The sequence below is a fragment of the Mustela nivalis genome (assembly GCF_964662115.1).
Source record: "Mustela nivalis genome assembly, chromosome: 17".
In the NCBI taxonomy this organism is placed as follows: domain Eukaryota; kingdom Metazoa; phylum Chordata; class Mammalia; order Carnivora; family Mustelidae; genus Mustela; species Mustela nivalis.
Window position 1 is genome coordinate 30372303 of NC_139036.1, and position 17134 is coordinate 30389436.

Genomic DNA, 17134 nt, shown 5'->3' on the forward strand with positions numbered 1-17134 from the left:
TCACCCATAAAATGAAGATAATGATAATGTAAAACATAACCAGCCTGGTATAGTGCCTGGTACATAGTAACTAGTCAGTACATGGTAGCAATGGAATTTTAGCAATAATTATCATTTTCATAATCCTATCATTGTGTTTATTACTGTTAAGTACTTTTCAAATGACTGGTGTCACTTCAAATTCATGTGGGTTCCCAGTGTTGCCAGCATCCTGTTTTTCCATAGTATACTCTCCCTTTTCCAAAGCCATGTCATCTACTATGTCATCTCTGCTCTCACTTCCAACACCCTCCTCTTTTCATTCCCAGCTGTAACCTTGTTTCTTACTGAGAAAATGGAAGCTGATACAAGAGAACTTTCATATTTTTCCACCAACAAATCTATCAGTCTACCTCCTGTTTTAGTGCTACGGTCTGCCTTTCCCCTCATTACCATGGAAGAGGGCCTGTCCTTCCATTCGTGTACAGAATCCCATGTACTTATGGACCTAGCACTTACAGTCATCCCCCTTTACTCTTCAATAATCACTTTTTACCTTTTATGCAAAGTAATTCCCATCAGCATACAGACATGCCATGGTAAGTTCTATGATAAAAAGAAATTATTTCACCTTTCCTTCATATCTCCATCCAGCTTTTACTCCGTTTTTGTGCTTCCCTTAGAGAGAAGCTCCTTAAACATATCCTTTCCTCACCCAGGTTTTCATTCCTGTTACTCAGTTGAAACTGCTCTTGTCAAGGTTTACATTGACTGTGAAGTTGCCCGGTTCTCAGTCCCCACTTTCCTGGACCCCTGCGGCATTTGAACCCACCACTTCACACTTCCTGAAGTACTTCCTTCGCTCGGCCTCTGCAGTATCATCTGTTCCTGGTTTTCCTTCACCTGAACCTGTACTAGTCACTCCATAGTTTCTTTTACTGAATCTTCTTTATTTTTCCTGACTGGGTGAGTCCCAGAGCTCAATTCTTGGACCTCTTTTCTTCTCTTTCAGTTCCTAGGTAATCCCAAACAGTCTCATTGCTTTTATTATCATCTTTATAGTGATGACTCCTAAATTTATATCATAAGCCTCAATCTTCTCTGAACTCCAGACTTGCATACCTTATTGCCTATGCTACATTTTTGATTGGATATGCCATAGGTGCTCCAAACTTAGAATATTCCATCCTTTCCCCAATTTTGCTTATTTTAGGAAATAATACTTCTAGTCACTTCTAGTCAGCCAAAAATCTTGACTTTATTCTCTCACATCCTACGCATTAGCAAATTCTAACAGCTTAATATCAGCGGAGACCCAGAATCCGACCATTTCTCATCACCCTCGCATACTCTCACCACGGTCCGAGCACTACCATCTCTTGCCTCGATGATTGCAGTAGCTTCTTAACCAGTCTTCCTGCTCTGTTGTTGGCCCCTAAAACCTTTCCTTCACACAATAGAGTCATCCTTTTTAAAATGTTAATTATTTCCTTGTTTAACTTTTTCCAGTGGTTCTCCATCACATTTAGAATAAAATCTAAAAATCCTTATTATGGTCTGCAAGATGCTGAATGATTTGGCTCTTGGCAACTGTGCTGACTTCATCTTCTACCACTTTGGTCCTGCTCATCTGTTCTAGCCACAACAATCTCTTCACTAGTCTTTGAGCAAACCATGCACATTCTTGCCTTCACACTTGCTGTTCACCTGGATATTTACACGGCTTGCTCCTTTATCTCATTCAGTTCTCCACTCAAATGCCAGCTCATCATAGAAATCTTCCTGACTGTGTTCTTTGAAATAGCATCCTATTCCCCATGTCCTGCCCTCCCTCAATCTCTATTCTTTATCCCTTTTTGTTTTTCTTTGGTAGGACTTATCACTACTTGACATCTTCTCTTGATTATTTTTCATCCATCTTGATGGTTAGCTCCATGAGGGCAAGGATTTGTTTTGTTCATTGCTATATCCTCAGCATCGAGAGGTTAGCTGTGGCACTCAGTGTTTGTTGAGTGAATGAATTGCTTTTTTCCCCACTCTTAACTGATCTATTTAAAAAAAAAAAAATGCTTGGAAAAAAAGCAATATTAAAAAAAATGGTGGTAAAATAGATATAAGCTACATATTACCATCTTAACCATTTTTTTAAAAAAAGATTGTAATTGTTTATTTGACAGAGAGACAGCGAGAGAGGGAACACAAGTGGGAGCGGGAGAGGGAGAAGCCGGCTTCCCACTGAGCAGGAAACCCGATGCAGGGCTCCATCCTAGGACCACGGGGATCATGACCTGAGCTGAAGGCAGACGCTTAACAACTGAGCCACTCAGGCACCGCATCTTAACCATTTTTAAGCATATAGTTCAGTGGCATTAAGTACATGTAAGGAGTCAAACCACCCCTCAGGTTTCTTTTAACAAATACTGAACAATTGCCTTGGACTTGGTATAATGCTAGTGTGATAGGGACACATGAGTAGTGTCCCCCGCAGTTTTATTCTTCTGGAACCAAGAACTGGAAATGTTTTACTAAGATGCCATTTCATATCTTGTCATTATGCACTGACTTTTTAAAATTTTTTTTACATTTTTAAATTTTTAAATAATTTTTTATTTTTTTATTAACATATAATGTATTATTAGCCCCAGGGGTACAGGTCTGTGAATCGCCAGGTTTACACACTTCACAGCACTCACCATAGCACATACCTTCCCCAGTGTCCATAACCCAACCACCCTCTCTCTAGCCCCCTCCCCACAGCAACCCTCAGTTTGTTTTGTGAGATTAAGGGTCTCTTATGGTTTGTCTCCCTCCTGATCCCATCTTGTTTCATTTATTCCTTTCCTACCCCCCAAAAACCCACGTTGCCTCTCAACTTCCTCAAATCAGGGAGATCGTATGATAATTGTCTTTTTCTGATTGACTTATTTCGCTAATGTTCTGACATTTAAAAGTCAGGTATGTTTGGCTGTGAATTTTACTTTTTGTAGACATTTTCTGCTTTCTCTGGCAGGGAAATTTGGTCATTTCACATTAATAGGAAAATACGCATTTTTAGATAAAATTCACAAAACGTAAAATTAACCATTTTGAAGTGCAAAACTCAGTGACAGTATATTCACAGTGTTGTGCAACCTGTACCTCTATCTAGTTCCCAAACATTTTCATCAATCCAAAAGAAAACCTCATATTCATTAAGCAGTTATTTTTATTGCCTCTTCCTTCATTCCCTTGGCAGCTACCAGTCTGTGTTCTGTCTCTATAGATCTATCTCTTCTGGGATATTTCATATAAGTGAGTTCATGTAATATGTGACTTTTTGTGTCTGACTTATTTCACTTAGCATAAAGTTTTCAAGGTTCATCCACATTGTACCATTTGTATCAGAATTTTCTTTTTATGGTGAAATAATAGTACATTGTATGTATATACCACAATTCATTTATCCATTCATCTGCTGATGAACATTTGAGCTGTTTCTACCTTTTGGCTATTGTGAATAGTGCGGCTGTGAACACATGTGTACATGTATTTGAGTATTTGTTTATAACTCTTTTGGGTATACACATAGGAGTGGAATTGCTGGATCATATCGTAATTCTGCATTTAACTATTGGCCAAACTGTTTTCCATAAGAGCTGTACCATTTTACATTCCCTACAGCAATGTACAAGGGTTCCTGTTTTTCCATATCCTCATTAACACTTATTATTTTCCTATTATTATTATTGTTATAGCCATCCTAGCAATCCTAGCAATCTTTATTTTACTCATTGTGGTTTTGATTACATTTCCCTAATGATTAGTGATGTTGAACATCTCTTCACATGCTTTTTGGCCATTTGTATATTTTCTTTGAAGAAAGAAAAGATAACTTTTTTTTACAACTATTATAACAATATTCTATTTGATGAAATATTCTGTTTTGGTTAACTATCTCAATTATGCCCCTAGTGAGTGCTACAAGTCAGTAAACTGTGACCTGTGAACCAAATCTAGCACACTGCCTGTTTTTATATGGCCTGCAAACTAAGCATAGCTGGAGGAAAATAAAAAGAAGAATATTTCATGTCACATAAAAATGATATGAAATTCCAGTTTCAGTGTCTATAATAAAAAAAGTTTAGTTGGAACACACAGCCACACCCATTCATTTATGTTTTGTCTGTGACTTCTTTTACACTAGACCAGCACAGTCAGATAATTGTAATTGAGACCATATAGCCCCCAAAGCTTAAGATATTAATATATTATCTGGTTCTTTACAGAAAAAGTTGGCCTACTCCTATCTTCTTCTACTCAGGTTGCTATAACAGAAACACTATAGAGTGGCTAGCTTATAAATAACAGAAATTTATTTCTCACAGTTCTGGAGGCTGAGAAGCCTCAGATCAAGGCACAGTAAATGTCTGGTGAGAACATGCCCTCTGGTTCATAGATGGCTATCTTCCTGCTATCTCTCATATGGCAGAAGGGATGAGGGAGTTCTCTGGGATCTCTTTTACAAGGGCACTGATATCATTCATAAAGTTTCACTCTCATGACCTAGTGACCTCCAGAAATTGCAGCTTTCTAACACCACCACATTGGGGTTAGGTTTCAACCTATGAATTTCAGGGAGATAAACATTCAGTCTATTGAAATCTATATTAGAAAGTCGTTGTTCTTAGCTTCTGATCCTTGATGACCAGAGAAGCCCTTAAGAGATAAGGAGGTACTTTTGAGGAGGGCTCAAAATTGACTAATGTTTAGTTTAGTTCTCAGAGATGACCAAATGTTTTAAATTTTGATCCTAAACTCCAAGATTAAAGTAATAATGACAGGAACTAAATGTGAAATCCCTAAAGTATCACTTCAATTTCAACTATCATTATTATTATGAGTATCTCCCCTCAATAGGGTTTCAACTTCCCCAATGTATTATTTATGATAAAAACAAAGAAATTTCATGAAATCACTTCTAAAGACTTCTTTCCCTCCAAATTCTGAAATACTATGATTCTAACATTATCTGTTGGACTATCATTATATTGTTCAATATCTCATTGAATAGGGCATCCTATATTCCAGAACTTCTCAGTGCCCTTCTGTAACTGAATTATTTTGAAAATGTGGTGCGTCTGCCTGACTTAAGTAGAAGCATCTTCTCACGCTTCAAGCTTTCTTAGAATTTTTTTTCAAATAAGAGACTTCAAATTGATTAAATATCCAGATTATATTGATTTTAATAGATGTGTGTTTTGTTAGAAAGAGATTGTCAATCACAATCATTGCCATGCTGTGTGTAGGCTTTTTGAGCACATATTAACTTAAGGAAATGCTCAGTCATGCTCCTCCAATTTCTGTAATGCTATCACCCTAAACTGGATATACCCAAATATTGATCTTATGGTAAAAATCTATACTCATTTCTGTTTTGATGGGGTATTTACTTTCTGGTTAAGGGAAAGTGAATGTTTACAAGCAAAGTTCTATTCATTCCTAAAGAAAGGACTTACCATTTTGTAGCTGTTGGATTATGGATGAGACTTCATTAAGACAATAATCCCCAAACCCTAGAGGGTGCTCTCAGTAGGAATTAACATTCCCAAACAAGTAGATGCAATGCTCTTCTCCCTCAAGGCCTTTCAGCTCTCAAACCAACTGAGCTACTGTAATCCCCAAATACTTACCTTCTCGGATGAGTACGCAAGCTTCTCTTTCTAAATGAAGTCATATAAACGTCTAGTATCACCCAGCTAGTCTATGTCTTTTTGTATTTTTATTGGTCTCTATACTCTTAACTCCTTAACCAGCTGCTTTGTTAATGAAGGAAGCTCACTTTGATAAAACTACTATGTTTTGATGCCCGTTATTGGAAGCCACGTGCCAAATGCTAATTTAAAGCCAGTCATGAAGGGTAAGAGAGTTTGTTGTACACATTCATTTATATAACTCATTCTGAGGCTGTTACACAGCCACCTAGGCTAGTGTGTGTGTGTGTGTGTGTGTGTGTGTGTGTGTGTGTGTGTGTGTGTTGTTGTTGTTGGTTTTTTTTAAGATTTTACTTATATATTATATATTTGAGAGATAGAGCACAAGTAAGCAGAGCAGTAGGCAGAGGGAGAGGGAGAAGCAGGCTCCCCACTGAGTAGAGAGCCTGATGCAGGGCTGAATCCCAGGACCCTGGGATCATGACCTGAGTGGAAGGCAGATGCTTAACCAACTGAGCCATCCAGGTGCCCCTGGGCTATTGCTTTTTCAAGTATGCCTGTCTGTGATGTGTTCTTGTCCATGATTTGAACTTACCAATATGATAAAATCTTAAAAATAAAAAAACAAAAAGGTTTTTTTGCTGCTGTTCTTCAGTCTGCCTCCCCATGTGAAATCTGTAGTGGCTTTACTAACCTTTTATTTTTTTTTAAATTTTATTTATTTATTTGACACAGAGAGAGAGAAATCACAAGTAGGCAGAGAGGCAAGCAGAGGGAGAGGGAGAAGCAGGCTTCCTGCCGAGAAGGGAGCCTGATGAGGGGCTTGATCCCAGGACCCTGAGATCATGACCAGAGCTGAAGGCAGACACTTTATGACTTGCCACCCAGGTGCCCAGTGGCTTTACTAGCATTTACCTTAAATATGTTCTTTATATATGGCCTGTCTTTCTTCTGACACGGAGCTGAGGTGTTTAGAGAATGTTCATCGTTAGGTATTATGCTTCATCTTTGGGGCAGCTTTTAGAAATCCTGATGCCTAGGTAGCACTCCACACCAATTAAAAGCAGAATGTTGCAGTAGGAACCAGAAGCATCAGTATTTTTTAAAAGATCCCTAGGTGATTCCAGTGTGCCACAAGGTTGAGAAACCACTGGCTTTACTTATTAACCATTTGGCTTAGAGTAGAGTTTCTTGCTTCTGGTAGCAGTTTACTCCTCAGGATCAATTAAGTGACCTGATAATAATGTACTTTAACTATTTGAAAAAAAGATGTTATATAAATATGAGACTGATTTTTATTGTTATATAGACTGAAAAGGAGCACTCTTTTATGGTAAAATATACATAACATGAAATTTAGCATGTTAAACATTTTGTACACTTAAGTGGCATGAAGCACATTCCTGTTGTTGCTCTACCATCACCACCATCCATCTCCAGAGCTTTTATCATCTTCTTAAACTGAAACTGTGTCCATTCAGTAACTCCCATAATAGCCTATAGCCCGTGGCAGCCACCATGCCACTTTTTGTCTCTACAAATTTGACTGCTCTGGGTACTCGTACAGTGGAATTACACAGTATTTGTCTTTTTGTGACTGACTTATTTGAATTAGCGTAATATCTTCAAGACTCAGCTGTGTTTTAGCATGTGTCAGAATTTCCTGATTTTTTTTTAAGATTTTATTTATTTATTTGAGAGAGAGAGAGAGGTCACAAGTAGGCAGAGAGGCAGGCAGAGAGAGAGGGGGAAACAGGCTCCCCACTGAGCAGAGAGCCCAATGCGGGCCCCGATCCCAGACCCTAAGATCATGACCTGAGCTGAAGGCAGAGGCTTAACCCACTGAGCCACCCAGGCGCCCGAATTTCCTGATTTTTTTAAGGCTAATTAATACTCCACTGTATGTATATACCACATTTTGTTTATCCACTCATCTGTCCTTGGACATTTGGATTGTTTCCATCTTTTGGTTATTGTGAATAATGTTGTTATGATCATGGATGCACAAGAACTGAATTTTAAGTGATAAATGAGACGCTCATCTGGGTAAATTGCTTGCTCTTTTTTTTTTTTAATTTTGTTTATTTATTTGAGAAAGAGAAAGGCAGTGAGAGAAAGCAGGGGTGGGGAGTAGAGGGGGACCAGCAGACTTCCTGCTGAGCAGGGAGCCCAATGTGGGGCTCGATTCTAGGACCCTGGGATCATAACCTGAGCCAAAGGCAGATGCTTAACCTGTTCAACAAGTGAACAGGTGCCCCAGATCACTTGTTCTTTATGGATAGGTTGTAGTGTTGTTCACCAGATGAGTTCACCTGCCCCTAGTGACTGGTTTTCCTTTTACAAAATATGGTAAAAGTAGTTACTATTCTTTATGCTTTCTGGGTTCTCTCAAATACAATAGTAGAATTATTTTATCGAATTAGGTCTCTTGCCTACTCTGTTGGTCAATTCCACAAAAGCTATGTTCTAGAAATATAATAATAAAAGTCTGTATCTAGAATTAAATCAAGAACTCATGCTGTATAGTTTAGTTTAATTCCGAAGGGCTACTACAGCAATATTTAAGCTTCAAAACAAACCTGAAAGGGGTTCCCTGGTCTAGAAGTTATAAACCAGAAGTGTGTATGTTGCTCTAGAAGCTGCAAACTAATTAGCTTGGGTCTGAAGCCACATTAGGGTCTTTTTACTTCTGCCTGTGTTACTCAGGTACTTTAGCTCTACTTCTATACATGATCTTAGTTTTTTGTCTTACAAAATCTACTGCCTGAGCTAAGAGTTCACTTTTTAGTTCTTTCCTTTTTTTTTTTTTTTTAAGATTTGTTTATTTATTTTAGGAGGGATGGGGCAACGGGAGAGGGAGAGAGAAACCCAAGCAGACTGCACTGAGCTTAGAGTCAGAGGTGGGGCCCTGAGGTAGCAACCCAGAGATCACAACCTGAGCCAAAATAAGAGTTGGGTGCTTAACCGAGTGCGCCACCTAGGCGCCCTTAGTTCTTTCCATTCTTGGTGAACCAACTCTCTTTGTCTCTTACTTCCACGAAGGGTATGTTTCTTTTTTACAGAGAATTCAGATGGGTTTTTCTACAAGAGAGCAGCTGTGTTGTCAGTAAGTGGAAATTTTATGGAGTCAATCAACTTTGGAAAAATAGTGATTACTTATTTTAACACTGTATTTCTGAAGACACGACCTTTTCATATTCCCACAAGCCACCCACCCACTCATTGTTATAATATCAAAGAAATGAATTTTTGTGTGTGTGTATATTTCACTTTGATCCCTTTGACACCTTTCCTTAATTTTTCACTTAAAAGGCAGTTGAAATGAAAAGAGGCAGCTACATCACTGAAAAGATATAAACTGTACACTTTGTTGGTCTCATTGGGTTAACAACTGGGCTGCGTCTGTGTGCTCTAGAGGTATAAGGGATGACCGAAAATTGAGAATCTGATGAGATAGTATAATTTTAGATCCAATTCTACATTTAAACATGAGCAACTTGTTCTTCTTGTCTGAAGACTTACCTGTCGAGCTCTACAATCCAAGAGGCTAAGAGTGAGTAAACAAACCTTCTTTCTTTCTAGATCTTCATCTGCTGGTGGACGTGGCCTGCAAGCAGGAGCACTTTCCAAAGGAGGAAGAATTAAAAGAGTGAGGAACGGATGACAAATGTGACATTGTGCACTAGCTTAGCTGGAGGCAGACTAGCCTTGCACATGACACACTGTTGGGATTTTTTCAGTTCTGTTAAGGAAAAAAAAAAAAGTATTTTTGTTTTGTTAATTGAGAATTTTGTTAATTGAGAATTGGAACTTTGGTATTTACTACAGCTGTTTCAGATTATTTACCTTGACAAACTACTAAACATCAAGCAGCCTTTTTTTTTTTTTTTCTTTTTGCTGCCCAGATCCCTTTCAAATGAAAAGTCCTGGCCTTCTGTTACAGTCCAGAAGCATCTAAAAGCTGCCGCATCTCTGTGCTGGAAAATCATCTGTGTGTGTGCTGCTTTGCTATCTTGCCGTTCTCAAACTGTAGTCAGCACAACGCCAGTGGGGAGCTCAGTCTATCTGTTTCAAGTCACAGTGTGATCCTTCTAGAGAAGATTGTGTGAGAAACAAAGGCATGTGAGGTCACCAAGATCACAGGTCTAAATGGGTCAGGAATTCCAGGGAAGAAACTCTGAGAAAGAGCTAATTTTCTAAGTGATTAACCAGGAAATGCTCTTACTTCCTAACCCAGCATTCTGTTTCAAAAGCAAGGCGTCCGGACTTGGACCATCCATCACACTTAACAGCCCCTGATTCTTTTATATTGATGGGAGCATTCTTCTATTTTCATATCTTTCTTTAATTTTAACGATACATTATCATAAATGGTAAGAAGGTTTTGTTGTATATCACTTATTTAAGTGTCTTCTAAAGAAAAGTATTTGTTTATTATATTTATAAATGCTGGTAGATTTTAAAGTTTTAAAGCTTTGTATTTTTATTAATATTGCAGGATAGAAGGATAAAGGATGCATGTGTAAGATATTTATTTTGAAGGGGAAATGTGTGAACAAAAACAGTAAGAGATTTAACACTGTTTTTTTGCATTAGCTTTTTATATTAAGTACATATAAATTCTCATCTATATGAGATATTGTGTGCAAATTTTGGGAAAAACTGATTAGTAGTCATTTAACAGAAACTGTATACCTCTGATGTTCTTAATACTTTATGTCTGGTTTAAGCTTCTGAGAGAATTTTAGATAGTGGGATAGACCATAACATTTTTATTTTATCCCCTCTGTAGGATTCTAAATTCAAATAGTAGGACTGTGGGACCGGTTTTTAGGAGAGGTATCTTGGGTATCCACTTTCTGTGGTTGATCCCTCACTTGCTCATCCAATGACAGCAAGAAACTGTCTGATTTTAAAGTCTTTTAAACTGGCTAGAACTTCCTTATCGGGTTCTGTTTCAGTTGTCCTAATAAGAATTGCAGGGACAAAAGGAAAGCCTAGGAATATGAAACTAATTAAAAAGAAAAGGCACTTAGTGATATGACATAAATACTATGCTACTCTTCGTGGGTGTAACAATTTGTTTCTTAAATTGCATTGCACCTTCCCAATGATGTCAAACCATAGAAACATTACAGAGATAGTAGTTTTTCCAAAATGGATGAGTTCTGTATTGGTATGCAGTGACTCAGTTTAGATATGAAAGTAGATTCTGAAAAGTGACCTGTTTGGTCCATCTGATTAGACTAGTTGATGTCCATGTGATGGGCATTTACTCATCTTTATTAGCAAGGTTTAAAAGATGAACAAATTATCAAGACTCCTCCATCTTTTGGCCTATGTATTTTGGCAGAGTATGTGAAGAGGAGACCCAATTTCCAAATGAAGGAACTTTGCCTTTTCGCTGTCATGTTGAGAAGCTGATAAACTGTATAGGAGACATTCCTTCCCTTAATATGCCTTTTTAGCTTTTTGTATGTTGAAAGAAATAATATCTTTTGAGGAACATGTGTCAAGCAGAAACCTTGGCATGGATTTGGTTTCAGTGGTTTAAAGCTTAATTAATGAAATACCTTTATCAGCTTCCCAAACTTTTTTATATACGAATACAACAGACCAAGGAGCTGGATCTCCTGCTTTGCTCACATGCCTGCTACCTATCAACTAAAGCTATCATCACTGACTTGGGGAAAATGGCAAAAGATAAAATAAAATCTTTGTGTGAATTAGCCAGTAGGGTCTGATACATATGAACAAGGTTTCTGACTAGGACCTCAGTATTTCAGCACCTTAAGCACGATAAATTTCAATCAGTCAACAATAAAGTGAGTATTTCAACTCGATTTGTCTTGCTTGTTTTTACTGTTTTATTGGTGATCAATAGAGATCTCAGTCATCTTAGCAAAATTTAAAAAAGAATGTATTCTGTTTTTCAAAGAATCTGACTTTAAATAAAAAGTGTCAGGGTTTTTTTTCCCATTTGCAATTGAATAGCAGATGAATCTTTCAAATGCCATTAGGAGTATGGACATTTCTTGGACATGTTTATAAAAAAACCTGTGTTTTTTTTTTAAGGAAAAGGATGAGTAGTCTTCAGTAACTTTAGACAATCCAGATGTGGAAATAGATCCTGAAGGATGATCTTTCTCATGGGTAAGATTAGGTGGTTGATGTCAGTGAGATGAACATTTCATTACCACAGTAATGACATCTTTATGACATCTCTGTGGAAGTTGTGGTATATCAACCCCTGAAGGATAAGCAAGAGAATAATTTTTCTTGCTTGTCAATTCTGGTGACCTAGTAAACACAATATATCAGTGCAATAAACTATGTAGGGCTGTTTGGTTTGATCCTGAGTATCTCATGGGAGACCCAGGTTCACAATACATATTAGCATCATTCCTAGATCATGCAGTTTCCTTGAGAGAGGGAAACCACATCTATTTTTATTTTCCTTCTTTTAACTAAGTGTGTATATTAACTCTTAGGTTTGTTTAGGTCTCTTAACTCCTTTGCAAGTTTCAAGCATGAACAGGTGAGGCAAAGTCCATTGGTAGGAGATATTTTTGCATCTATTAAATATACAGTAATGTATATTTTGCATTATTTATGCTCTACTATTACACACAATATATATAAAATAAAAAATATAAAACCATAGAAGTTTTTTTTTTTGAAGTTTTTTTTTTTTTTAAGATTTTATTTATTTATTTGACAGAGAGAGATCGCAGGTAGGCAGAGAGAGAGAGGAGGAAGCAGGCTCCCTGCGGAGCAGAGAGCCAGATGTGGGGCTCGATCCCAGGATCCTGGGATCATGACCTGAGCCAAAGGCAGAGGCTTTAACCCACTGAGCCACCCAGGTGCCCCAAAACCATAGAAGTTTTTAAAAAATTTGTTTGAAAAGAGCTGTAAAGGTCTATAGTTACATTGTGTTCTTAAGGTCCAACCAATAAAGAGAACGTGCTAAATTAAGAATTTATTTTAGAGCTTATTTCTCAGCTCTATGTCAATTATTAGGCCAAAAATGCCAAAATTATTCCTATAAACCTTTTTTAGGGAAAAAATGTTCAAGGTAAAGAAAGCACTCATACTTTTTTGCTCTAGAGGCATTATGTCAGCTCAAAGTTTTATAACCAACCTACAATGCAATTATTGTTAGCCACATTTTACAGATGATCAATTTATATACTCTCATTTGTACAACTAAAACATTTTTAGTCTTCTGTGCTTCTTACCACAACTAAAATTTCAGTGTAAAAGCAATCTAAGTGTGCACTTCAATATGTTAACCACGTTCACATTGTACTTTTATACAGTTTGGAGAGATTGTTGGCAATAGGTCAAAAATAAATTGGACACAGTCCAATAAAATCTGGAAAATTTGAAAATTCAAATTTTAGACACATATATTAGAAACTTTTGCATTCTCATGACAAGGTAACTAAAAGGGTTAGAGTTCATAGTTGTGGTAATTAGCCAAGAATTGGTTTTCTTTTTGCCTACACACTTCTTATGAAGCATATATATTTTACTCCTTTGCCTGTGTTGATGGCAGACTTCCTCACAATCTTACATTGAGGGCATGGGTGTGATCCATAGTATTATTTCATTCTCCAATGATGTGAGAAGTAAATAAGAGGTTCCAGGCCTCTGATATCAGCCTGATCTAAAAAGCTCCATACAGGCACAGTTTAGAAAAGAGCTGCTGAATTTAAATACATAAAAAGCTGAAGCAAAACTATGTGTAAAATGGACAGGATTCTTGCTGGTGTAGCAGACATGAGACAGCAATAAGGACTACAGCACTGGATCACTTCATCCTGGCATTGTGCCCTTTCTAGACACTAAAACCCGAAAAGAGCAGAAACGAAACCCCTTTGAACTTATTTGCATAGTCTTGTGTCTGCTCTTTCATGTTCTGGGTTTTCACTGTTTTATTCTCTTTATTTCCTCATACGACCATTTATGTTCTCCTGGTTGCAGAAGCTGCTTAGATGTATGGGTGAGTGGACTTGATTTCCATGTGGTAGCTTGCTTACCAGGACCAAGTTAGAGCATTGAATTGGATGCAGTTTGGCTGTGGCTCCATAGAGGGCGTAGAGGAGCCGAGAGAGCAGAGAGCAAAAGAACGTGCCTGGCTCCGTGAGTGTGCGCGCACTCAAGCCCTTGCCCTCCAGCCAGCCAGGAGGAGGGGCGGGTTGCCTCTAGCTGCTCCACCCTCACTTTGTGTCAGCAGGTAGAGAGCGTGATTGCAGGCCCAGGGGAGGGAGTCAGAGCTAGAACACCAATTACAAACCACAGGCTTCCTCCTCTAGGGAGTTGATCCAGAATTGTCTTTCTGGAAGGGAAGCACTCGAATCTTTCCGAACTTTCCAAGTCCATCCGTGATTCAGAGATACTGCTTTCTCCCTCTGGGATTTTCTGTGTTCCTGGTAGTGAATTGTTGCTGATGTATTTGCTACTTTGCTCCTTTTCTCTCTCAAGATTTGATCATTTTATATGTTGTTCGGGGAGAAAAAGAACATTTGTTAGAAAGGAGATTTCAGAAATGATTTTGGATCCTCTATAAGTGCTTTTTAGAGTTCTTGGGAACAGTAGCTCTAAGCCTGGAGTAAATGTTTGCCTTTGACCTGCATGGATTACTTTTTCAGGCTGCGGAATTTCTCGGCACCTACCTGCAGTGTGGGGCCCTTGGTCTGGTTGCAGAGTGAGAAGGTGGAAGAATAAGCTGTACTTGGTTAAGCAGTTGAAACCTTTTTTGAGCAGGACCTATAAAAGCATAATTGAATTTCTTTCACCCCCGTGGATTCCAGTGGGCCCGACAGCGCAACAGGTTTGCAGATTTCTTTTGAAATTCTTATTTTTCTCCCTCTGCCTCAGCAAAAGAGAAGGATCTATATAACAGGTTCATGTTCAATTGCTTGGCTTTTCAGCACTTATTCCGAAGACTTTATAAGATTTTTTTTAACTTGACCTCTGAACACGGCAGGCTTTATGGTTGAAGTGCATTTATGTTTACTTAAGGGTGCACACTTTAATATCTTAGAACTAAAGTTTTGTTTGTACAAAGACCCAAATTCGCAAGTGTGCCTAGAAATAGCACAGATCTACTCTCCTCAGGCTTATTTTTACTTTTTCAGGATGTTCTACTCAGAGCCTGTAGACTAATCACCTCCCTACTCCCCCTATCTTTTATTCCCCACCCCCTCGAGGAATTTGAAAACGTGTTAGGAATAGTTCTTTGTTTTACTTAAGAATGTGGAAAATTACAGATTATAAGATCTGGATAAGAAAGTAGTTTCTAAAAGCATCTCATGGGAAATCAAAGCGCTTGGCATTCTCAAGCAGGAGAATAAAAGTTGGAATCCCCAAGAGAGAATGAAAAATAAAGATAGAAATATCATTTAACTGGGAAAAATAATTGGAAAGCTAACCTTTCTAGATACTCTTCTAATTGTGAAAGTTGGAAAAGGTGGTGAGACTCAGGATTATCCTGTACTCTGTGAAGACATATAAATTAGCATCTAATTTGTAGGCAAATTTAGGTAGAACATTAAAAACGATAGCATTTTTAACTTCATGAAAAGTATTATAAATTCCACGGGCCTAGAACTTTGGCAGCACTAAAATACAGTTTAATGAGGAAACTTTTGTGAATTCATGTTGTAGCATCTTTGGACGTCTCTCAAGGTGTGGCCTGAAGTATTGTACCCTCTCCTTCTCCATTGAAAAAAAAAAAACAAACAAATACCTTTTTCCCCCTGTGATCTTTAGTCTTTTGCTGTTGACAAATTTTGTGGCTTCAAAAGGACCATCTCTTCATTTTCCGAGCTGGCGTTTTTCACTCTCACCTTCGATGCATGGCTTTCGTTTTTTCCTTTGCCTGGTTTGGTTCATTAACGTCGGGTTTAGTGGTTCAGCAACTTGATACATATGGAAGACCAACACCTCGCGAACTGACATAATAAAGGTTCAGAATGTAACATTTCACCTCAAGGAAAGTTGGAAATCCCGAAGAGAAGCGGTGGTATCTTTACCAATCACAGTGAAGATGGGAGAAAAAGACAGACCCGCTGCAGAAGTGGGCTGAAGACACTGTCTGCCCCGACAGATCAGGAAAGCCACCTGTTTGTGGGAAGACACTTTAGAGAAAGGAAGGGCCCAGACTACGACTTGGCTTTCAGAAACTGAAGCATCAATTCTCTTTTCCCCCATTTGTTTGGATCTGAGAAGCTGCACTTGGAATTGGTTGGTGGAAGCGGTATGTATGGCCGAAGTGCATTGCTGCAGCTGGTAGCATGAGTGGTGGCCACCAGCTGCAGCTGGCTGCCCTCTGGCCCTGGCTGCTGATGGCTACCCTGCAGGCAGGCTTTGGACGCACAGGACTGGTACTGGCGGCAGCGGTGGAGTCGGAAAGATCAGCAGAGCAGAAAGCTATTATCAGAGTGATCCCCTTGAAAATGGACCCCACAGGAAAACTGAATCTCACTTTGGAAGGCGTTTTTGCTGGTGTTGCTGAAATAACTCCAGCAGAAGGAAAACTAATGCAGGTAAGGACAATTTATTACATTTCACTTTCCATCTGTTCGAATTATGACTTTCTCATTTTGTGTCCCAAGCCAAATGCCATGCAAGAGCTTCTGCTGTTTAGTTTTCTGTTTGTTTCCTCTTTTAAAGATAATGCCTTATTGGCATTCTAAAACATCTTGTTTTATGCTAAAGAAGAGACACATAAAATTCCATATTTTAGAAGATCATCTGGTTGTTTTTAACTTAGATATTACATTGCCTCTTTAGATCCGCGTAATAAGGCCATTCTTTGCAAGTGATGTATTCCAGACACTATTTTTTGGTAGATTAAATATACGGATTTCTATTTAATTGACACGAGGATCGTACTTTATATCCTGTTTAAAATCGAAGTGAACACAAAAGAGGTTGATTTTTTTTTATTGAGGTAAAATTGCTATATAACATTATTTAGTTTCATGTGTACAATGTAATAATTTCATATTGTATGCATTACAAAGTGATCACCACAGTAAGTCTAGTGACCATCTGTTACCATGCACTTGTGAGGAGGTTGTAATGGTCAGCAGCACCCTGAAATTCTAGAACGTCCTTGGAGCATATTTGATCACTGTGTCACTTCTAAAATTCAGTCAAGCTTGAATGCTACGGCAGGCTTTATACCACGTGTAGCACCCTATTGCTAAGCCCAAAATGGAGAGGATTGCATTACAAAATGGACACAAGGTGTAAACTTGCCTCCTTTGGTCTTGTCTACACATAATTTTATTTTTGAAAAAAATTTAATGGTTTTTTTTTTTTCCACTGACCCACAAAGCTTTTCAGACACAGTTTCTTAGGCTTTCAGGCTGTGAATTTTGTCTATAATTCATTCATAGCCTACCTTTTTGTATTGAATTTATGAACTGACTGGGGCCATAGCTTTTCATAGA

General features: G+C 38.2%; 2 protein-coding genes across 2 annotated transcripts in view; both read left to right on the forward strand.

Moving 5' to 3' along the window:
• Positions 1-11509, forward strand: part of HSF5 (heat shock transcription factor 5) — a 48228-nt gene extending 36719 nt beyond the window's left edge. The window contains exon 6 of the mRNA XM_082705911.1: positions 9252-11509. Within this exon, the coding sequence (XP_082562037.1) occupies positions 9252-9322 (71 nt within the window). The 3' untranslated portion in view covers positions 9323-11509. The remainder of the gene's footprint in view (positions 1-9251) is intronic.
• Positions 11510-13631: 2122 nt separating this feature from the next.
• Positions 13632-17134, forward strand: part of RNF43 (ring finger protein 43) — a 66262-nt gene continuing 62759 nt past the window's right edge. The window contains exons 1-2 of the mRNA XM_082705903.1: positions 13632-14505; positions 15342-16222. Of these exons, the coding sequence (XP_082562029.1) occupies positions 15971-16222 (252 nt within the window). The 5' untranslated portion in view covers positions 13632-14505; positions 15342-15970. The remainder of the gene's footprint in view (positions 14506-15341; positions 16223-17134) is intronic.